Source organism: Lepisma saccharinum, chromosome 4, assembly GCF_977018435.1.
Source record: "Lepisma saccharinum chromosome 4, izLepSacc3.1, whole genome shotgun sequence".
Taxonomy (NCBI): domain Eukaryota; kingdom Metazoa; phylum Arthropoda; class Insecta; order Zygentoma; family Lepismatidae; genus Lepisma; species Lepisma saccharinum.
Genome location: NC_139232.1, coordinates 9163743 through 9188513, shown reverse-complemented (window position 1 = coordinate 9188513; position 24771 = coordinate 9163743). Strand labels below are relative to the sequence as shown.

Here is a 24771-nt window from a genome sequence, read left to right as displayed (position 1 = left end):
TTTTACAATTAAAAATTACACCAATTTGCATGCATAAAATCTATCCGAATTGATGCTTCAAATTTCTTCACGCAATATTTACAAAGCCACGAAGTGAGGTGCATGTTGTTCATCATTAATATTAGTACATTACTCATGTATCAGATAATAATGATATGTTATTTGGCTATGTACCTAAACAATAATGTAATTAGCTTATTCTTCTGTTATTGTTGAAAACAGAAAAATGTAACTTTAATAGCAAATTAATTTACGAGAAAGGTTTGACATCCATAATATGTATTTATAAATAAACAGTTTCAAACGACAGAAAAATGTAATTGCAATTCATGTGTTTTCAACGTTACCGCGTCGTGTTTTTCAAATAATTTAAAAATAGACACGAGGGAAGGAATGGTTCCTTATTTTCCTCATTGTTTCAAAGAGATGACTCCGCCAATACCATAGCCTCCTCCGAGTCTTCCAACGATACCGTAGCTTCCTCCGAGTCCTGCGCCGATACCATAGCCTCCTCCAAGTCCTCCACCAATACCATGGCCTCCTCCGAGTCCTCCGACGATACCATGGCCTCCTCCAAGTCCTCCTCCGATACCGTGGCCTCCTCCGAGTCCTCCGCCGATACCGTGGCCTCCTCCAAGTCCTCCGCCGATACCGTGGCCTCCTCCAAGTCCTCCACTGATACCATGGCCTCCTCCGATACCGTGGCCTCCTCCGAGTCCTCCGCCGATACCATGGCCTCCTCCGAGTCCTCCGCCGATACCATGGCCTCCTCCTAGTTCTCCGCCGATACCGTGGCCTCCTCCAAGTCCTCCACCAATACCATGGCCTCCTCCGAGTCCTCCGCCGATACCATGGCCTCCTCCAAGTCCTCCGCCGATACCGTGGCCTCCTCCAAGTCCTCCACTGATACCATGGCCTCCTCCGATACCGTGGCCTCCTCCGAGTCCTCCGCCGATACCATGGCCTCCTCCTAGTTCTCCGCCGATACCGTGGCCTCCTCCGAGTCCTCCGCCGATACCGTGGCCTCCTCCGAGTCCTCCGCCGATACCATGGCCTCCTCCGAGTCCTCCGCCGATACCGTGGCCTCCTCCCAGACCTCCGCCGATACCGTGGCCTCCTCCGAGTCCTCCGCCGATAAAACCACCACCTCCAGGAATCAAAATGGGTTGAGGAACGTGCACCGGATGGGGCAGAGGAACAGGAACCGGTACCGGTCTGGACACGGGAACAGGGTACGGTTGGGGAACCGGAACGCCGACAGTCTTGGTGATCGGTATGGGAACGGGTTGGGGAACCGGGTAGGGCACCGGTTTGTCCACCGGTATTGGAACGGCTTTCGTCACCGGTACCGGGTACGGTTTCGGGACGTGGACTGGATAAGGCCTGTCGACCGCCACGGGTATAGGATGAGGAACAGGATACGGCACCCTCCTCTCGACTTGATAAGGAACGGGCTGCGGAACTGGAACCGGAACATTTCTGGTGATCGTGATGATGTTTGCACCCCCTCCTCCACCTCCAATATCTCCACCACCCAACCCTCCGCCAAAACCGCCACCAAAACCTCCATTGACTAGACTTCCTCCCAAATCCCCTCCGTGGCCCAAGCTGGAACTTATAAAGCTTGCTCCTCCTCCATAGCCAATCCCGGAAAGACCTCTTTTTGCAGGTTGTTCGTCCGTCTTCTCTTCTTCCTCTCCAGCCCTGACAATAACGACCAAAGCCGCAAGAGTTAAGAAGATCTGAAAGAAAAATAAAACAAACGGATGTGTTGGTACATATCATTTTATACGAGGCCTATATTGATTAGAAAACACTTTACAATTTTTAGTTCTTATGACCAATATAATTTATAGTCTATCTCGGGAATCGCTGGGCCAAATGAACGAAAACAAGTCCTCTGTGCGCAAGTAGGACTCGAGAGGACTTGATCAATGAACGAGTGAGTGGGAAAGTGAGTGCATTGAGGAGAAAATGTGGCTACAGCTACCAGCTGTATGCAGAAGTGCGTAATGTTGCTCCGCCTACCCGCTTTCTCCCATTCTCTACCGTTATGCGCGGCCTTGCTCCACAGATTCCCGAGGCAGAGTGTACATTTTTAAGACTTATAATCAGTCATGTCAGAAATCAAATTCTGTTTCAGTTTCAGCTGGTTAATCTTTACAATAAAAGAAAAGTGAGTAGAACTCAGCAATTGTTTGCTTGTATTTTAACTAACTAACTAACTCTCTAGCCTTCTTAATCCTGCAGCAACACAGGCCTTCTATCTCGCCCTATCCTGAGCAAGATCTATCCACTCTTTTCCATCTATACCGATTTCCATTAGGTCCTTCTCAACGGCATACTAAACAAAATTCCCAGCCTACAGTGAATTAATGAAGTTTGCATTTCTAAGTTCATACTGGACCTTAGACGCGTTTCAGCAATGCATTTTATGAAAATATCTAAATTTTGATAACATTACTCAGTTTACAATGTCATCTACAACATTGAGAGCAATGCTTGTTTGAATAGCTTCATGGCATTTGTTCAAGAATGATTCAAGTAAGGCATTTGTCTCTCCAAAATGGCCCTATTCTTCCCTAAAGAAACCTTGCTTGCATTTTTAATCATAATATTCTTCCGCCCTACATGAAACAGTTGCAAAAGCAAATTAAAGTATTTTGATATGTACTATATGCAATCCTAAAATCAGCCGGGTAGCCTATCTATGTTACATACTCATTTTCAAGAGAAAAATGATAAAATTACACTACGTATTGACTGTTACGGAGTCAATAGTCTGTAGAAATATACACACACAGTATATGCGAGCATATGTACAGATTACAGAAATGAATATGTGATAATAGTATTATTTCCTTAAAATCATAAGTAGGCTACGGCCATGTTTTACATAATTATGGGATTTATTATGTACATTTATCATTGTCTCTTTGTAGATAGGGTAGGTACACACAGTAAACTAAATGCATCATATCGATTGATGCACTAAAGTGTGTTTTATGGCTTCTTCAGAGAATCAGATTCACATTTGATGCATTTGGGTGCATTTTTGTATGTCGTGAAAGAAACACCAAAGTGCATCATTTGATTCAAGTGAGGATTTATTTCAGTCGAGATGCACTTCAATGTATCAGTTGATGTTCCTTGATGCACCTTCCTGCAACTTTTTGGATGATGCAGGAAGGTGAATAAAAACGCATCAAGGTGCATGAAACGCTCAACTGATGCATTGAAGTGCATCTCGACTGAAAGGAATCCTCACTTGAACCAAATGATGCACTTTGGTGTTTTTTTCACGACATACAAAAATACACCCAAATGCATCAAATGTGAATCTGATTCTTTGAAGAAGCCATAAAACACACTTTAGTTCATCAATCGATTCATTCTGGTGTATCAATCGATATGATGCATTTAGTTTTCTGAGTGTAGTATATTATAAAACAATTTATTCAATGCATAATGATCAGTAACTCATAATAATTAGTGTAATGCATTCTGACTGAAATACGTGAAAAATAGTTTTCTAAATAAGTTATATTGTCAGCAAATAAAATATCTAAGTGAAGTTTAATCACAACATATACAGTGATAAGTGAGATATAATATTACTTTTTAGCTTCTTCATAAGTTAAGAAAGTGATTACATATCGAAGAAAATAATATACACTAATATACAGGTGTTAGATTTTACATTTTTTCCGACTGGTCAAAATTGTTTGCATATATTTATACTATTTATTAATAACAAGACCTAGAATTTGTTTCAGTATAACTTTTCATAACCTAACTACAGTGACACCATAGGCGTCGGGAGGAGGGGGGTCGAACGGGTCGGTGGACCCCCTGCAAATTGATATCGTTCATTTAAAGATACAAGAAAGCCGAAAGTTTGTTCCTCTTATTGTTAAGAACAGAAATAAAGTTCATTTAGTTAGCATGTGCACAGAATAATCAAAGTAAAAATGCATTGGATGAGATACATTGAGTGAAATATTACAGGTATAAAGTTATATTCTACCATTTCATACAAAGAACAAATGGTTCCACAGTTTTCAAAATTCTAATAATTACAGTTGTAGGTGAGAAAAATCCCCCTATAATTTAAAGCCTTTTCTTGCACGAGACGTGCAAAAGTTAATATCAAAAGTGCATTTCAGATACTAACTGCATAAAATGCAAAATAAATAATAGAAAATAATTGTGCTGGTATTGACTAGTTTGGTGAATCGAGTCTCCCCATTTATATAATAATAATAATAATAATAATAATAATAATAATAATAATAATAATAATAATAAATTATTTCTAATAAAATTTATTTTTGTTAGTTTATAATATTTATTATTGCATAATAACATTTATAACCGTGGTAATAATACTTATTATTTTTCTACTATTCAACTTTTATCATTTGCCCGACCCCCCCCCCTGCTAAACTTTCTGACGATGCCTATGAGTGGCACCACTTATAAGAACAATTAAGAGTTAATTGCATTCTCAGTACAGGTTACTATCAGTGTTGCTCAAAGGAGAATCACACAGTGATTTAAGAAATGTGTATGAAAATTAACCCTCAAAATTTTCTGTTTCTCCACGAAAACCTATATAGTTAATTCGATCTGTGAAGCTTATCCAGTAAGTTCTTTCATGAGGCAGTGGCACCAGTTTTTATACATGCGTAAGATAACACGGTTTTTTGCTCAATTATAATTGCTACATAACGTTGTTGGCAAAGTCTACAAAGTAACGTTCGCAGCGTTGCGTAAGTTTACTTCCAGTATCTTAACCATTCCACCATCTAGTCATGTAGTGCTTTTTTAGTCTCTGCTCCAAGGAGCATGATGGGAGATGAAGTGCTGTCGCTATTTAGAAAGTGAATTAAGTAAATTTGAACGAAGTTAGTAGGACTGCAGTATTCACGATGTTATATTTCTAGTAAGACATTATTAGTTTTTATTATTTACTTTTTATTCTCTCTCTCTCGCATACACAGGTGTGGGCGGACTCAGATTTCTGTAGAGGGAAGGGGAACAAACATTTTTTTTTTAGAGAAGCAAACAACATTTTCCAGATGGAGCAAACACCTTCCCAGGGAACTATTTCTTTATTTCGGATTATTTGTAAAGGGAATACCATATATTTTAATTCCTACGTAAAAAGGGACAATGCCTCCCCCACTGCTCACCACTGGATACGCTCATGCATTCGTGGTGCAACGGTGTACGACAACAAGTATGGCCGTACGTACACACACACACACACACACACACACACACACACACACACACACACACACACACACACACACACACACACACACACACACACACACACACACACACACACAACAGCACTTTCTTTCTTTTTGGCTCTAGGCCGAGATAGCGTGTGAACAACTTTGAACAACTCTTATAACACATGTTTGTAATCGTTATGTAATATAAATATAATTGTCTTCCTGCTAAAGATATGTACGTAAATAAGCGAGACGTTATGGGACGAAAATATTGAAAATCTGCGCCATGTCAATCCACGTCACTCGCTATCTCGTCCAGAGCCAAAACAAACGCATTGTATGCATATATGTATGTATGGGTGTGTACACACACACGTACAGCTATATCCCTGTGTGCCCCATCCCACCACTCTTCACCCCTGCCCTTCACAACAAAAATATTCTATGTCGCTACTGGGCCAGATTCTAGGTAGCCCGAAATAATAGTTTTCAAGGTGTATAACGAACAATGTTGACATTAGAATTCCTTGCGAAAAGATCACCCAATTACCATTGACAGTGTTCAATATTACTGTGCGCCCACTCTAACATTAGAGACGCAGTGGTAATCTTGTCGTCGTCTTGTAATCAAGAGGTTCCGGATTCGATTCCCGGTGGAGGCATATAGTGGTTCGGATCCCACTTTAAACTATAGCTCCAGTCCCGATTAACCTTACTGTGCACAAAATGGACTTAAAATACGAACTGAATCAAATCCGACTCTAACACAACTGATTTTTTAATTTTTTTTTTATTTTTATTTAAGTTTGCATCCTTGCAGTAAGTTAATGACAGTTCTTTATTATATTAATTTCACTTAGCGGCTGTTCACTATCAAGTAAACTATTTTTGTGACAAAGGACAGCGAAGCTTATAATGGGATGATAATTCGTGAATATTTGTAGTGTCAAGAACATTCACAAGGGGAAAAATGCATAAAGTCGAAAGCATATTTAATAAATTTATTTGGGTGGGCAATCGGAAGAAAATTATTATTTTTATTGGGGGGGCATGCGCCTACCAATGGCGCGGTTTCACCACCGAGGTTCCTGAGCTCGAGTTCTGGCAGGCCTCCCTTACCTCACCTGGTAACCAAGGGACCGCGGGTTCGATCCCCGGGGGAGGCATATAGTGATTGGAACCTCACTTAAAACTGTAGGCTGTCCCGATTATCTTATCTGTGAATAAAGTGGATATAATAGACAAGAACACAGCCATCTTCACGACTAGCCTAAAAGTTTGCAGAAAATCGACGTTAAATAACAAATATGCAGAAAGCTTCCACTAAATATTAGTTTGTTTGTTTGTTTTTTTGTTTGTTTTAGTCCACGTTATACGCAGATCTGGACTGGACAACCATGTGGCTTCAACGGGTATCGAAATGGGAACCCCTTTATTACAAGGCGAGGACGTAGATATTCAGTACTATTAATAACAACAATACTAATAATAGTCCTCCTCCGTGACCGTACGGTCTAAGGCACTGTGCTTTGGGCTCTGACTGCGGGACGGCATGGGTTCCAGTCTGGCTTTTATTATTATTATTATTATTATAGACATGACACTACAGGCAAATGCCCACTTACAGTGTCTTGTATTATAACACTGTTTGGTACACAAAATATGCAATAAGCAGAAAATTCATAAGGTACAATAATATGATAATATGTGTTACAGTAATATAAAAAATAATATAAGATTAGATTTGAAAAAGTATAAAGTAGTAACCTGACAGGTGAGGTTAGAACTTACACATGATAACCAAGAAAATAACCAAGGAAAAACATATGAGCTTCACCTTACATATAAACGATGATATATAGATGTAATGACAGTAATTAGTACATAACACAAAAAGAAAAAAGAACAAATAGGATGGACTCTTTCGCCTGTACATAAAGAGACTGAACTACTAAACAAAGTGAAGTCTGGTGTTGGAAGTAAGTTTCAGTTTCCCTTTTGAACCTTCGGCCTGTGTATAGGACCGGTGGCAATACACCATCGTGAGGAAATTGGGGAGCTACGAGTGAGTAGCGTAACCCGGTCTGGGAAATCTCCTATAACGGCTGAGGGTTCGACGTGCTGACCACACATCACCCCAATACCAGTTGAATATCTCCACACCTCTGGATAGGATTATGAGAGGGAAACTGGCAGTCGGGAGATAGGCCAAGGCCCTTCCAAGCCTGTAGAACCACCGGATATGCTAAATCTGATAATATGTTTAAAGTTCAGAAGAAAATTAGATAATTGATTCCAACTTACAAAGATCTTCATTGTTATCCTGCCTAATATCGACGGCAGAGAACGATTCAATTGGAGGTGGTGACTTTCATATTGTTGGAGGTTCTTTTATATCTTCGCTCCCTCTCGGAGCTTTCCCTTCTTAAAGGCTTTCATTTGTCGTGCTCTCCTTTTCCCAAAGGCCAAGTGGTGTTGCAGAATTACCCGTATTTGCACTAAGATATACAGCAACCTACGCATCAAAGGGTTATTTTTTTCCCCCAAGATTTCATAGCGAATTCAGACTTTTGCAATGATTGCTATCAGTGAAAGGTTGCCTTTTCAGGTGTTGTTATAAGAATTCTTGTGAAAAGGGTGCAAACACTACCAATGTCACTCTGGAGGACTCCTCCCCCTTTCCCCCTTTTTAGGAGCAGGATTCAGGCAGGGTGGCTAAAGATTCAGGAACCTTTAAACGGAACTTGGACCGGATTTAAATTGAAAAATCGTCAATGTTATTTTCGTAGATTTTTACAGGTTCACATTGAAGTATTTCATGGTTTGAGAGGAGAGCCAGTACCTTTCCACTAGCCCCTTCCATGGGCACGTTCCTGAGTAGAATCCTCCCAGTACCTGTATAGTGTGTCCCACTGTGACTGCATTTGACAAATAAAATATGCTTGTTTTCAAATCCATTGTTCATTTTTCAAAATTGATGTTAATTAAATGGTATGACTCAGTTGTTAGCATATGCAGATGATGTAAATACAATTAAGAATAATGCTAAAATATTTTTCAAAACTGCTAAAGAGGTAGGTTTGGAAGTTAACAAAGAGAAAACTAAATATATGCTTACAGGCCGAAACCTAGTGTTAGGTAATAATCAAAATCTAATTATTGATAAGAACTCGTTTGAACCAGTTTCCAAATTCAAATACTTAGGAGTAATATTAACAAATGAAAATTATATTAAAGAGGAAATAAAAAGTAGGCTTAATTCAGGAAATGCATGTTACTTTTCTCTTCATAAACTTTTGTCTTCTCGTTTAATATCTAAGAAACTAAAAGTTAAAATATACAAAACAGTAATTTTGCCTGTAGTATTATATGGGTGTGAAACTTGGTCCCTTACATTGAAAGAGGAAAATAAATTGAGAGTATTTGAAAATAAAATCCTTAGGAAAATATTCGGACCTAAAAGGGATGAGGAGACAGGTGAGTGGAGAAGGTTACATAATTTAGAACTACATAATTTGTATTCATGTCCAGATATTATTAGAATGATTATATCAAGAAGACTTAGATGAGCAGGCCATGTGGCACGAATGGGAGAGGAAATAGGAGTTTACAGGATTCTTGTTGGGAAACCTGATGGTAAGAGACGTGTAGGAAGGCCAAGACGAAGATGGAGGGACCGTTGAGATGGACCTAAAGGAAATCGGTAGGGATGGAAAAGAGTATATAGATCTTGCTCAAGATAGGGACAGATGGAAGGCCTCTGTTCCTGCAGCTATGCACCTTCGGGTTTAAGAAGGCTAGAGAGTTAGTTAGTTAGTTAGTTAGTTACATGTTAAAATAGATATAATCCCAGCAGCGTTGTGTGGAAGAGATATTTGCACTAGTTATGGCAGTGTGTTTTAAGTAGTGGCAATCCTGCCTGAAATTTGTCCAGAATTTAGTTCTTGAGTGAATTTAGTATTTCTGGCCCGTGCGCTTCTGCATATTGCATTTATCTGCCATTTCCATATTCAAATATTTTAGTCCCTGGCGCCCAGCGGCAGCGCCAGGATTAATCATCTAGGGGTGCTGAGGGGGCGCGGAATGGAATTTAGGGGGTGCGATGTTGAAAATAAGGAAAGAATGAAATACGCATTCAACCGTTGGCTACCAATCAACTTTTAGTGGACATCCATAATAATGTGTTAATAAAATTGGAGATTTTATTTATGTTTTTTGGCTAATCGATAAGGTTTTGCATTATGGAGGGAAGTTGCGCGATTTTCGCGGAGATCGATTTCGCATAACATCGGAATACATCCTCAAAAGTTATTTCCAATGTACGAAAGAACTGGCGGACACAGTAAAGTAAAGTAAAGTGCTCCCCTGTGCATAGCACAGTCCCCTCCAAAATTAAAAAAAGCAACATTTTCAAATAAAATCTGAAAATTTCGGGAAAAACCAGTGGTTAATACAAACATCCCATAAAATGATCTCCGACTATCATTTTTAGGAGTGGAAAGTTCATTTTTTTGGAAATATCTTATTGCCCCCCCCCCACAGAAAACAGCTATGTACTATCCACCTTTACAATCCCAGCCCCTCCTGATAAAAATCCTGTGTACGCCAGTGTATGAAACTATCAAGGGCAATTAAAAATGCTACTTTAAAAGCACAATGAAGGTATAATTTTGGGAAGCTATATTTGGAAGGAAAGTGTACTAAAATTAAAGCGCTAATTTTAAAATAAAAAGTAAGAATTATAAAGGCGAGATAGAGCGGCCGCTGATCTGTACAGGGACTGCCGCCGGTACAGGAAAGTAAATGGGGCTTCTCTTTCAGAGTGTTGTGTTCAATATCAGCGGTCTCACTTCAATACACTCAGTCAAAATGACATGACATTGTAAAATTTAATGTTTTCGGTTGCAAATAGGTTTCGGAAAAGGGGTGTTGCAAGGGGTGCGGAAGAAAATTAAGCACCCCTTCTCACCCCCTAGGCTATGCCCCTACAGGCACCTCCTTAATAAAGGGTGTAGTTCAATTTTATCTTACTTCTGCACATCTGTGTGTGATTTCCGAGGGTAAATAAAACTTGGTTAGATAGAATAAGGGCAGACTCAATAATGTAGCGGGTGATCAACACTTTCTCTCAGTGGCGGCGATTAGGGGGCAGTTGCCCCCCCCCCTCACTTTTTGCAACTTTTGCTCTCGCACTATGCTTATCTGTCAAGGGAAAGTCTCCTAGTTTGCCCCTTGTTTTGGTACTTCCCCCCCCCCACTTTTGGAACCCAATCGCTGCCACTGATCGCTTTTAACTAAGAGAATTCGTGTTTGATTCTCAAGCGTGGTTCGTATCTTATAGTGTAAACCTAAGTAGTCCCAGATTCGATGTGCACAAATTCTTGAAATAAACTTTTTTGTTATTTTACGTTGTGTGAAAAAGCAAACATTCCTTTTTTGGATTAATGTACAGAATATTCAAAAGGAATGTTGCAATTTTACCCAGTTATTATGACGTTACTATTTATGATAGAAAACCAAATCAGGTATCAACATGAAGAAAAACTGTGGAAGTTTTACTCACATGACTCACATTACAAAGATTCAACATGGGAATCACGTGTAATGCAGTAAATATCCAAACGATAATCAAGTACATGCTATGCACGAGACAGCAAGTCATTGCCCATGGTTTCGAAGACACTAACAATTCACAGTTGTAACTTTGGCAAATCTTTCGGAAGAGTGAAATATGTGCATTACTTCCAAAACGTATATGGAAATGTCTTTGCAACATTGTGAGTGAATCAGTTCTTGATAGCTCCAACACACAATACACCTTCTACTGGTCATTAGCCATTTTGCAACACTGGTGGTCCTGCTGGAACAGCAGTAAAACAGAATAAGCCCACTTAGTGAGAAGAAAACTTCCAGAGTTTATCTTGATATTGAGGCCTTATCTGATTTTCTATCCTATACATGGACGTCCGCAGGATTTTTTCCAGGGAGGGGCAAGGAAGGTATTTTTTTCCAGGGGGGGCCAACATGGCATATTTTCCCCAATAATAGTGTTCATCCCTCAAAAAACATTGCTTAAATTTGAATTTATCATGTTCGTGCAATAATTAACACACATTATTGTGGCTGAAATTAAATTATATGTGTGAAATATGTAATTTTTGGTTGACTTTCGTTTTCCAGGGGGGGGCACGGCCCCCCCTTGCCCCCCTTCCGGACGCCCATGATCCTATATAGAAACGTGATAATAACTGTGCAAAATTGCACCATTCATTTTCAATTAATCTGTATGTTCTCTTCTAAACATACTTAAGACCACTCTTTCCCGTAATTTTCCCCTGGAAAACGTCATTATTTACCCCCTAACAAGCATCTGGCGATTGAAACTAATTTCTTGCTTGATTGATTGGTTTGGTTTATTTTACTTCGCTCTTCTGCCACTTTTGGCTAAAAGCAAAGATGAGAATAAATGTGGGGATAGGGTCCCACACATTCTCGATCTATGCCATTTTAGAGGTGATGTGATCAACACCACGCTCCGGCCGCCTTTACTCCAAAGGGTTGCTCCAATTACCGATTGATCAGTTGTAAAGTATCATTTGAAATTAATAGCAATGTATTACTAATATATTATTTTTATTGAGGGACTCGTCCTGGTGTTTCGTGCTCTGACAATTCTTGTAGTAAATAATTTTAAGACAATATTAGAAAGCGTGGAATATCGGGAATTACTATATCTGATTAAACCAGTGATGTAGTCATGCTTGGTCGCCATCTCCGTAGTTTCTTATATAACCTGGGCATGTCCTCATCACAAAATGACAGTAAATATTTTTTTTTTTTAAAAAAAAACTTGTTTAATTTAATATTAATTTGTGATACGTCTACCCAAACAAAACCTAACGTAACACAATAACTCATTTGCTGTATGACAACAAGAAAATGATAATTATATTGTGAAATACTCAAGTTTCGAGAGGAAAGTTTGAAGCTCTCTGACAGGTACGTTTTTTTGCATGAGAGATTCAATTAATTTTTCTTAACTTTCATCTTTCTGGATTTATAATCAGCTAAGCAATAAATTAGTCATTGTTGTACGTTAACTGTATATGTAACTAGTTATACAGGGTAAGTAAAAAAGAATGAAACAGCTTTACACAGTCATGACGTCACAATGTATAATAGAATATCAAACATGACATCAGTGTAAAGAAAATCTGGAAGTTTCATTCCCACTTTGCGCGCTGCTGATGCTACGCCAGGATCGCTAGTGTAGCAAAATGGAGAGTGACTAGAACATCTACCGTTGGTACACTCCTGTTCAGATGAAGTGGCAAATGTTTCAACTGCCTAACCCTATAAGGTGTGCCATTTTATGTGAACAGGAGTGTACAAACATTTCGAAGAGCCTTGGTCTGTGCGTAAAAGGAAGAGCAATGGGCAGCCACGTGTACTCGGTGAGTCCGTGAACAGAATTAGGGAAGTGTTCACAAGAAGTTCACGACACACAAATCCAGTGTCTTCGAATTGTTTGTACCAACGGTAATCCACAATCTCTTCTAAGATGGTGGAATACTACCGAAAAGCGTGCGGAAGTGCTTTTGCACCATTGTGATGAAAGCAGCTATACTCTCCACTTTGCTACACTAGCAAACCTGGCGGAGCAGCAGCAAAGCAGCGTAAGCGCGCCAAGTGTAAAAAATAAACTTCCATAGTTTTCATTTATATTGATGTCTTGTTTGATTTTCTATCATAAATAATGTCGTCATAATAACTGTGAAAAGCTATTTCATTTTTTACTCACTTAGTATTTGATAATGATGATGACAAACTACTGCTAATACTACTAATAATAATGAACAAATGTGGCTCAAAGGATTTATTGCTAGTATTTTATTTCATTGTAATGCAGTTTGTAAACTGTTTTGTTTATTTTGCGACTACACAACTGATTGTACCCCCTTCCTTTTTAATACCATATCCCCCCTTACAAAATTCTTAGGCACGCCAGTGATGGAATAAGTAGCACAATGTTTTGTAGGTATGCAGAATACTAACAAGAGCCATAATGAAAAAAATATAGGTATTGTGAATTCTCGAAGCGAACTTCCGAGTTTGAAAAACCTAACTTCATTTCCATTTCCATCTTACTGGACAAATCAATCAAAACTTGGAGATTGGGAACCAACATTTTTTCTCCATTCACACCGACTTTCATTTTCTGTCATCTTTGAATTCTATTTCTTGTTGCTCCCCCCTCCTATATGGACATCGAAAAAGTTTCCCCCGTGCGAGGGAGTTTCATATTTTTCTGAGGATACCCTACCCTTTGGAACTTTTACTGAAAGTTGGCTGCGACATGTGTTCCTTATAGAATGTCTCTTTCGCTCGACAAAAGTTGCACCGGAGGGATGAAAAAGGGGGCAGGAAAACGGGGGGGAGAGAAAATGTTATTTGATGAAAGATCTCCGAGAAGGAGTTCGTCCATGCAGACACGGTATCCGATTTTTCCGCTCCCTTTTTGCATCTTCAAGAGGTCTGCTGCTGAAAGACGAACGGATAGGTCCCAGCGTAGCGACGTCACTTCCTGTAATGAATTTGATGCGTACCTTGAACCTTGAAGAATATCCCGCTGGGTTTTGCACTAGCACTGTCTACTTCACTGCACTTTTTGGCTCTCACTGGACTCGCGTGTCCAGTTGGTTACAAGGTGCACCACCGACTCGTCTACTTCTTTGATTTGGTGTCAAGACGTGCATTTGGTGCCTGCACCGTTTTCACTACGTTCTGGAGCTGTGTAATGTGTGGTGTATGATCAAACGAACGTTTGAAACAGCAGACAGGAATTTCTTGAATCTTATGAACTTGAACACCGCCTTTCGTCTACTTGGTTGAACGTCATTTCCTTGCACCGCCCTGACACCGGAATACGATTACACTACACAGAGTATCAAGAAACTGTAACCGTACTGTAACAATTTCGTATTTGCACTGCACAGGTGACACAAGGTTAAATCAGGTGTGTAAAGGGAGGCTCTGTCCGAAGACACCCACATGTCAGCTTCCCTTCTACGTAGTAGTACTACTATTACTACTAAAAAGGTAAAGGTAAAGTGTTCCCCTGTGCACAGCACCACGCCATGAAGGCAGTACTATTACTACTACTAGTAATATATGAAAAACTCAATATGCTGACTAAGGCAGAAATTTATTTTATTATGAAGCATAAACTAAACGTTTAACGTTTAGAGGAAGAGGAAGGGATTATTTACGAAGTGAAATGTAAAGAATGTCAGAGTGTGTACATAGGAGAAACGAAAAAGAGGCTGAAAGACAGGTTGAAACAACATAGGGATGATGTACGACTTAAGAGAGAGAGAAATGCGATATTTAAACACACGAGAGAAGCAGGACATGACATAGAGTGGGATGAGGCTAAGCAGATAGGAAGGGAGAAGAGAATACTAGTGAGAAAATGGAAGGAGGCCAAAGAAATAAAGAAGAAAGGTGAAGAAGACACAATGAACTGGAATGGGGGACTGAAGATAAACAAAGAATGGAAGAAGGTGTTAGAAAGAGTGGAAAGAAACCAGAGAGAAAGAGGAGAGAAAGAGGAGAGAAGAAGGAAGAAGAACGAAGGAAAAAGAGCGTAAGATAAAGAGTCCAACCACATTCTAGATGGAATAAAATATGTTTAGCCTTTTAGGTGAAAGTACAGTTGACACGGGAAAGCCACCTCATAGAATGTTCCAGAACAACTTTCTAATAGTCTGGAGTGGAGTAATGTTTGTGTATATATATCGTCCTGTTTTTGTATCTTGTTACATTTGTACTTGATACAGAGCCTGAAGAAAACCTTGCTAGAAGGTTGAAACGTTACGTTTAGTTTATGTTTTATAATAAAATAAATTTCTGCCTTGGTCAGCATATTGAGTTTTTCGTATCATGGAAACAAGGCTTAATGGTGTTATAATTAGTAATATATATATATATATATATATATATATATATACACACACACACACACATACATACATACATACATATACAGGGTGTTTCGTAAGTTCGTTTAGGAATTTTCTTTGTTTTTTGGTGCCATTCAACACATGCCAATTTTCGTCGATACCAGCTCACGCAGAACACACACCCACCCCACTCCCGTCAACATCTTCGTTCGCGTCATTTGGGGAATTCCTTGCGCCGACATTGCACAATATTGCCGCGTGATTTTTTGACAAGAGCGTACCCAATTTCTTAGTGGACCGCCCAACACCGACGACTTCTCTCCACCCTTCTTGCCATTATTCACTTCGGAAAATCATTTTCCCACGTTTTCAAACGTCAATAACTCGGCAACAAAGCCGTTTCCGGAATTACGTTACATGAACTTTCCACCTTATTTTCACTCGTACAATCACCTCCCAAGCGTTGTAAACGAACTTACGAAACACCCTGTATATATTCAGTAGGCCTCCCCGATAGTGCAGTAATAGCGTTGTCGCCTTGCAATCAAGGGGACCCGGGTTCCATACCCGGCGGAGGCACATAGTGGTTCGGATCCCACTTTAAACTGTAGGCCCAGTCCAAATAACCCCTATGTGCATAAAGTGGACTTAAAACAACAAATGAATCAATCAATCAATATATTCAGCGGGAGAGGTTCAGCCTCTAGCTGCCACCTAACCCTTTGACCCTTATCAGGAGAGTAAAGACTGGTCTCACATTTTGCAGACTATAGAGGCTCTGTCGTGTGGACTCACAGTCAGTATACTCCTCTGTTGGGCTCGGGTTGTGTGTTGCTCACGTGTGCTTGTGATTGTCCCGTCATCAATTTCATATCATCTCTCAATCTCATCGTCCCAACTAACCAAAAGTGGCAGAAAAACGAAGAAAAATAAACTAAATCAATCAATCAACAAGGTTAAATACACGCTTGATTTGATTTTTGTTATTGTAATTATCTTTGTGGTCACTTTTGGTTAATAGCGACGATGAAAATGACTGATGATGTGTTACAATTGATGAAGGGACAGTAAATATAAAACCCATGGCCAGACAGGAATTTGAACCCGAGTTTTGCCAATGTTATTTGCAAGGATCCTTTAATGGAACATGAAGTCAAAGATGCTTACCAAAGTTTGGACACTGTAAAAAATTGATTGTCACCGTAAAATTACAGTTGTGAACCGTAAAAAAATAACTACAGAAACAACAAAAAAACGAAACAGAAACCCAGTGTTCTTCGTCTTTCATTTGTCTGCATGCAGTGTTCTCCAGTGGCAGTAATGTAAATCCGTTAGTACTTGAATATCAAACGTTTTGTTATTTTAAGTGACTCGGATACTCTTTAGTGCCTCCTGATGGCGTAGTGATAACGTAGTCGTCTTGTAATCAAGGGGTCTCAGGTTCGATACCCGGTGGAGGCACATACTGATTCGGATCCCACATTAAACTGCAAGGTGCAGTCCGGATTAGCATTTCTGTCCATAAAGTGAACTTAAACCAAAAATTCATATAATTCATTCATTAATTTTGGACCCCCTTTAAACTGTAGGTCCAATTTCGAGTAACCAATTTCCGTATATAAAGCGGACTTAAATAAAGTGAAATTCGACAACCTTGTGCCTCCGTTCGAATCCGTGACCCCTTGATCACAAGGGGACAGGGTTAAATATATGTCATCAGGAAAGCGATGAATGTAAGATCGAAAAGAAACCATCTTTAAGAAGGGAAGAAGAAAGCACCTTACGAAATAGTAAACCTTAATGATCGAAGAGAAAGGAGGGGGAAGGGGAGAATCATTAAATTTAAAAAATACATATCCATGGACGTCGGTTGGGTGTCGAACGGATCCGTAGATCCTCCCGCCTCCTGGAAATTGCTATCGTCCATTTCAAGTAACAAAAAAGCAGAAAGTTTCTTACTTGTATTGTTAATAACAGAAATAAAGATCGGTTAGTTACTATTCGAACAGGATAACCAAAGTGGAAAATGCATTAGATATACTTGACTGAAAAATACAGGAATTATACCCTGTCCCAGCTATCTTTGGAGCGTCAGAGAATAGGGGTCGAGTGGGCAGAGCGAAGCAGTACATGCTGCTGGAAAGGCTGGCTACCGCAGTCGCTTTCCCCCTCCACGCAATCCCGTTCCCTCTCATGTGTTCATTGGTAGAGCCGTCTTGCGTCACTACTTGCGCAGAGACTTGTTTTCGTTTGCTTGCTCCAGAGATACCCGGGACAGAGTATGTGTTATGTTTTCATATTTTACCACTTAATCCAAAGAATAAATGGTACCACCGGTTTCAAAATTCTTTTAAAATCTAGTTTCTGGTGAGAGATTACACAACGTAAACTTTGTGAGTAAAATTTGCTCCTGACCTTTGAGACCTTTTCTTGAACGAAACGTGCAAAAGTTAATAACAAAATGCAATGTACATTTCAGTCTGGTAACTGCATGAAATGTAAAGAAATAATGGAAAATTTAGTTTTGTTGGATATTTAATCGTCTGTTAGATCGAGTCTCTGAATTTATATGATGATAATAATTTCGAATGAAATTTGTTTATTTTTATTAGTTCATAATATTTTTATTGTGTATTTACATTTATAACCGTGGTAATAATAACTATTGCTACCGGGTGATCCGGTTGAGATGTCAGAAAAGTAGCCTAAACCTTTATACACAAGAGGTTAATGTACACTTCGCAACATCTTATTTGACCGCCCTGAAAAATTTCAAAGTCCGGAATTCCTAAACTTGGCAGCATAGCGCTTCAGAGCCAACTACGAGTAGCCAACTTTGCAACATTTCTTTCTTGAATGAAAACGTTCTTGTGATTTTCTTTCATTCCTTCACATTCCATAAAGTAAAGATACCCTAAAGCAGTAATAAAATATGAGTAGACAAAAATTGTTAAGTGGAAATACGAATGTTGAAAATATTTCAAGATTCTTCGTTCTGAATTTGAAAATAGGGAAATTTATGTGCATTGTGAAACACTGAACAGGTTCTCATCCACCTGGAAAGAATTGCGGTCACATTTGAATGCAAGAAGGCAAATTTATGATGATTTTATGCGAAATGATTAGTAAAGATACCTTGCACAACACCACACGATCCTGCAAAGTGTGTCTTTTCCTTGGTTCTTGGCGAAAAATGGTTCGAAACTCCGGCACAATGTTGCTTCAACTGAGATTAACGTGCTTTACTGAGGTTTCTGTTAGCAATCTCCTGGAGTAGTCGGTTACATGACAGCACTTCCGTTTTTTTTACTGTTTTCGTCAAGATCGAAACATCGTAGGTTCAAATCCCACCCTTTCCTTATTATTTTTTCATTTTAATTTACCGAGTACGAAGTGTTCTAATAACGTAATATAATATTATATGATATTACTGTAAATATTTATGCGATGCATGCTCAGTGGCGGCGATTGGGTTTCAAAACTGATGGGGCAAGGTGGGGAGGGGGGGAGCAAGGACAGTTCCTTTCCCTTGGTAGATAATGTTAAGCATAGTGCGGGGTCATCTGCCCCTCCACACTCCATAATCGTCGGCACTGTGCATGCCTCAAGTAATGCTTCTACTAATGTTTTTAATCTTTCAGTGATTGACAGGATTTTAGGAAATACTTTTCCTTTCATTCAGCTGTTATAAGTTAACACATATTAAGAACTTACATGTCAACTTTCTCCATCCGGAAATGCTGGACATAAATCGCATAAATATCAGCGGAAATATCCAAAAAACGTAGATAAGCATTCTCGTCCAAAGCAGTTTACTTCCCGAAAAAGATTTTGCAAAGAAGTAGGTTTGAACCCATGACCTTCCTTCTATTCCATAAGCAAACGATCCCCCTACAACACACGGTTCACGTTATTTTATGCACTCGGTTCGGATCCCACTTTAAACTGTAGGTCCAGTCCCGATTAGCCTTACTATGCATAAAAATGACTTAAAACAACAAATCAACCAATTCATCTCTTTTCAGAGTGGGCCTTCTGTGATGATACTGTAGTCGGCCAGCATTCGAAAATACAGTTCTGCTTCGCGTACACCAGAGTGTAATTGTATTTACTATTGTGACTAATTTTACTTTAAAACTACAGATTAAAGCGATAATAGTGTCCAGAAAAGAACCTCAAAGTAGATCTTCACACAAATTATTTTAATCCATTGCCAAACATTTCAGTTAAGAATAATAATATGCTTTTCCATTGACCGTATTTTCGATTCATGGTGAATTTGCTAAAAGGACCATGTCAAGACATCTAAATATGTAAGTTTTACTAGTAAATCCATTTAAAATGCACGAAACAACAGGGGAGGAGAAAAATAAACCTCAAAAATAAGTAAAACTGCAACAAAACTGTTAAAAATACCGACAAATAAACTACAAGCCAAAAAAGGCCGAAAAATGCAAAAACAAAATGTAAAATAGAAAGTGTTTTCCGGCTCTAACTGAAGGGAAACGGACATGGTATCAGGTTTAGCATTGTTTTTAAGGGTCAGAAAAAAGTTGATTTTTCATCAACTTCCGGACCCTAATTAGTAATTATGACCATTGAAAAAGTTGGAGGTAGCTTACTTAAAATTATCTTTCTGAGGGATCGTATCGTCCCATATCTCCACTTTATAATACAGAAAAAAATCAAGTTCATATTTCGAAAATGACTTGGAGTTTTCCACCACGAAAATATGTTTTTCATAGTTTGAAGTTAGTTAGTATTATCTTTCAAGGTTTCCATTGTTTTAATTTCAAACATATTTTATATTTCATACGTTGAATATCCATTTCCTCTCTCTTTTCATACAGTCTTTGGAAAATAGCTGAAGTTTCTTGTCAAACGGGGTCTGGTTCAAATGACTCCTTTTTTGCTCTCCTGTACTATTTTCCAATTGCTTTCGCTGTAATAAAACATGTAGTTTAATTTGCAAACTGTATTGTTGAATGTGTAATATTTTAATATGTATTTTTAATTTTCTTTTCTTTTGTAATTATTTTATATTAGTATTTATATACTTATTATGACGAAGTCTATTGCAATCATGTTTTCTAATGACTAATAAAGTATTCTATTCTATTCTATTCTATTCTAAACAAACAACAACATACTTCGTAACTAACCTATTGCTTGTTCAAAACACGGAATTTTTACACAATTTACAAAATATGACAATACGTCAATAGACATGTTCATCATTTTTCCCTTTCAGCGATTCTCGATTTTATTTGAATTCGTTTCCTCATGAAAATTGCCATGAGGAAATTATAGATATGACATTATGTGTGAATTGGTTTCTTCAAACTGGTAGCAAATTTTAACATGAGCAATCTGGAGAAGAGGAAGCGTGCTTGATATTCACGAGGGAGGTCGTAGGTTCGAGTCTCCACCTAGGCAGGATTTTTTTCAGGAGTTTATCGTTGGATGTAAAGTTTATCCACCGTGCTAAGAAGTTAACATTGGTCATCTCTGTATTTCACGAGGTGAAAGGAAATAGTAAGAGGAAGTTATTTCGATGATAGGAGGAAGTCACATGCCACGTGGGATGCGCAGATTTCAGTTACGTAGAGCTAAGTCTGTGATGGTGGTTTCGAATATTGCAAAGTTAGTGCGGAAAGTTTGTTATATCTGATACTCGTACTTTCTGTTCAAAGAAGACAAACATTTTAGATACAAAGCAGTGAGGAATTAACGATCATTATGAGGTTCTGAATTTTTTGTTTGTCACTCACTATATAAATACTTATTAGTAATTTCTTATCGAATCGGCCTCCGTCGCAATAACAATTTACTTATGTTAATTAACGATTTACTATTAGTTTTAAACGCATGGTAAGAGAGTGGTGAGGGGATTGAAAACAGTCATTACGAAGGAACGGACATAAAATTACCAATCTTAACAATTTGAACTCATAAAACGCTCTCCTTCGTTACAGTACTGCACTACATCACTACTTAACATAACTGTATATCTTTTTTAGTATATCGAAATCAAATAATCAATATTTTAGGTGTCAGTGAAGAACAAACAATACATAACTTAAATAACATTACATTTTGCATCCTGAATACATATATGTGATTTGAGAATTAATCATGATGTGTGTGTTAACACAACATATGAACAAAAACTAAAAAGGAAAGTTTTAACTTTAAATCCTGGAAATCTCCAACTTCTAAGGGGAAATATGTGCATCGGATTCATTTTTTAAATATTCTAATATCAACGGTATCTGTTCAGCAAACAAGAAAAAATAAAAAAAAATAAAGAGGAGAGGGTTGGATTTGAACCAGCGACCTTTCACGCTTGACGAAAAATAAGAATAACAGCGCCTAACCAACTGCTCTACGTTAACTTAATGACGTTGTACCCTAAGAAACATGTTGACGTTTAAGAAAACTCCCACCTTCCTGTGTTTCAAGCACATTTTCTCGACAAGTCGTGTAAAATATATGTTTTTGAGAACTGTTCGATATTTTGCAAGGTATTGTAAATAAAATGTCGCATAAAATCCTCATAAATTTGCTTCTACCTGCACAAACGTGATGGCAATTTCCTCCAGGTGGAGAAATACTCTATTCAGTGTTTCAAACCCCCAAAATATCAAGTCGAGCAAGCAGAATCGTAAATATCCCTCAAGTTTCTTTTTCCAATTTATTATTTCTGTTTAATTGTGTATTATAATAGCGGTTTGTAGTTTCTAAGTTCATGGAAAGTGTTCAATTGAAAACCTCTCACCGCAGCGTTTTTCGTCTAGTGGAAGGACCTACTCAAAGTTGGCTACTCTCACCTGGAGCCGAAGTGCAATGTTGCTAAGTTTACGATTTCGGGACTTAGAATTCTTTCGGGGCGGTCAAATAAGATGTTGCGAAGTGTACGTATCTGTGAGCAGTTTGTTGTATAAGCAGAAAGGATGTACATTTCGAATGAGAGTTGGATTACAGACATCGCCACATGGCGGCGCTAATATGCATGGTAAGAAAGGTGGTGATCACTTCACAAGAGCGTCATGTGGTATGCGAAATTTTCGAGTATTTAATGCATGCTATTGCCGCCACGCAGCTGAAAACTGTAAATCTCCACTCATTTGAAATTTACATCCTCTCTGCATATATTACAACAAACTGCTCACAGATACATACGTACATTAACCTCTTGTGTATAAAGGTTTACTTTTCTGACATCTCAAACGGATCACCCGGTATTTCTACTATATTATCCAGGCCTGACCCCGCTCCCTACCCCCTGCAAAATTTCTTGGCGACACCCATGTAAAAATGAGGAAGGAAACAACATGAAAAGATAAAAATGTGGGAGGTAATAAATGGAAAAATGAAACTGGTCGAATGTCGATATGTCGATCGAATTGATTGATTTCTTGTTTCAAGTCCACTTTATGCACAGAAAGGCTAATCGGGACTGGACTACAGTTTAACGTTGGATCCAAGCCACTGTGCAATGTACCTGCAGCTGGAAATGTCGATATAGATTGCTACGCCTTTTTTAATTTTTTAAAAAATGTATATGCTTCTTTTGTTTGTTATTTTCACATTAATCTGTTCTTATTGGCTTGTGTGTTTTCAAATATATAGTTTCTTTTATTTATGTGTGATTAAAGTGACACCGGAAGCGGAAGCAATTTCCGGTGTCTATATATTTGAAAACTATGCAGTCTGGCACAGATATATCTGTTGTTGATTGAGTTGCCATGACAACAGTGCACGATGAAACAGAATGTTGATTACGATGTGTAAGAACTTCTTTTTTAAGTAACTCTTTTATACAGAAAGTTTACTTGAGTTTTGATCGTGTATGTATCTATAGTGGTGTTAAATAACTGTTAGTGTTCTTTAGTGATAGAACAACAATAAACGTTAGTAAAGTTAAGAAAATTATTATTTAATTCTTCCGCTATCACGTCCTGAGAGGGTTCGTTGTAGCTCATACATAAAGGAGTCTCATAACTCTGCCGCACAAGGGGATTGGCAACTATGCTCTGTCCCGGTAATCTCTGGAGCAAGGGCGCGTATAGCATCAGAGAGGGGGAGGGGGAATCGAGTTGGCAGAGCGAAGCAATACACGCTGCTCGAAGGCTGGTAACTGCATTTGCCCCCGCCCCCTTCCCTCAATACCGTTCCCTCTCGCGTGTTCATTGGTGGAGCCGCCTTGCGTCACTACTTGCGCAGAGACTTGTTTTCGTTCGCTTGCTCCAGAGATATCCGAGACAGGGTATATAGTGACGTAGTAATCTGTCACGTCCATTGCGTAACACCAGTCTGGCTTATTAGGCCAGAGTAGAACATGAGATACCGAGGGTAACTAAAACAGAATAACAACGTTAAGGTATGAAAGGAAACGACTCATTTAACTCAGTACTGAGTGTAATAATACACCGTATATCCTTAAATTACATTTGCTTGATAGACGTAATCATATTTGACCTGTCTATATATTTACATGTATATATATAATTCACTAAACATATCTTCTCCCATTTACATATATATATATATATATCTTTGAAGGTATTTCGATGTCTATATTTCAAAAGTTTCTACATCTTATCAACAGGTAAGCTTCTCCTGTTGATGATGACGGAAGGCTTCTTCTTCTTCCAATGCAGGAATTAATACGGGAAGGCTTCTTCCTCTTCCAATGCAAGAATATTTCTTCTTTTGTGGCATAGGAATTAATACATGAAGGTTTCTTCTTCTTCCAATAAAGGAATATTACTCTTCTTATTACACATACACACACACACACAAATATATATATATATATATATATATATATATATATATATATATATTCTTGTAGTTGTCATGTCCACTGGCACTTGCTAGACTATTTACATGGATATCTTTCTTGTAATTGTTGCCCCGGTCCACACCTAGGATCTTTGGGGTTAATTTCCTTGATATCCTCATATATATATCCTTTAACATCTCTGCAGTTTATACTGGAATCAACTTGAATTTGCTCTCCTCCTTAGCGATGTCGTGTTTCAGTTCCAATGGATCTGGTTGCTGAATTATCTCGCCGCCTTCCTTTCTGCGCTGCGCTAATAAAGCCTCGCGGGTCTTGCGGCCATCCCGCTTCCCACGCTTCTTAGGCATCCGTACAAGCTATCTAGTTCCCCTTTCCTCGGGCCGCTGTTTCTAAACACTGCGCCCCCGACTATCTGTGACAACCAAAGGGACAGTTAAAGTTCGCGTCCTCTCACGCGCCCAACTTAACCCGGTGCCGCAATGAATGCGCAACTCGTCGTGCTTTGGGGCAGCCTAGGACTTGGCGCCACCAAGGGAAACAACCAAAATCTCTGATGGAAAATCTCCTTCCCAACCAGAGAGTATAGACTAGAGTGCTGCATCGAGGCCTTTTTACTCGATCGTCTAATAGTTCGCACGGATGACGCTAGACAGTTTCTTCGCTCGAGCGAAAAACGCTCGAACATTAACGACCGGTCTAGTATACGCTCAAAGCCCAGTAGTTCATTTATAACCGCAGTTTGTCTGTAGTAGTG

General features: G+C 38.9%; 1 protein-coding gene across 1 annotated transcript; it reads right to left on the bottom strand.

The window, feature by feature from the left end:
- Positions 1–410: 410 nt before the first annotated feature.
- Positions 411–24364, bottom strand: LOC145986840 (uncharacterized). The gene is made up of 2 exons (XM_083121313.1): positions 24209–24364; positions 411–1742 (listed from the first exon to the last, which is right to left on the bottom strand). Exons 1-2 carry the CDS (start codon positions 24362–24364, stop codon positions 411–413), a joined length of 1488 nt encoding a protein of 495 aa, XP_082977439.1.
- Between the last annotated feature and the right edge of the window lie 407 nt (positions 24365–24771).

What these genes read in the sequence shown, in the direction of transcription:
- LOC145986840 (XM_083121313.1), bottom strand. Translation starts at nt 24,364, where the DNA reads ATGCCTAAGAAGCGTGGGAAGCGGGATGGCCGCAAGACCCGCGAGGCT. An exon ending in GCAAATTCAAGTTGATTCCA is followed by an intron (nt 1,743 to 24,208) that starts GTATAAACTGCA and finishes TTTTTCTTTCAG; the next exon opens with ATCTTCTTAACTCTTGCGGC.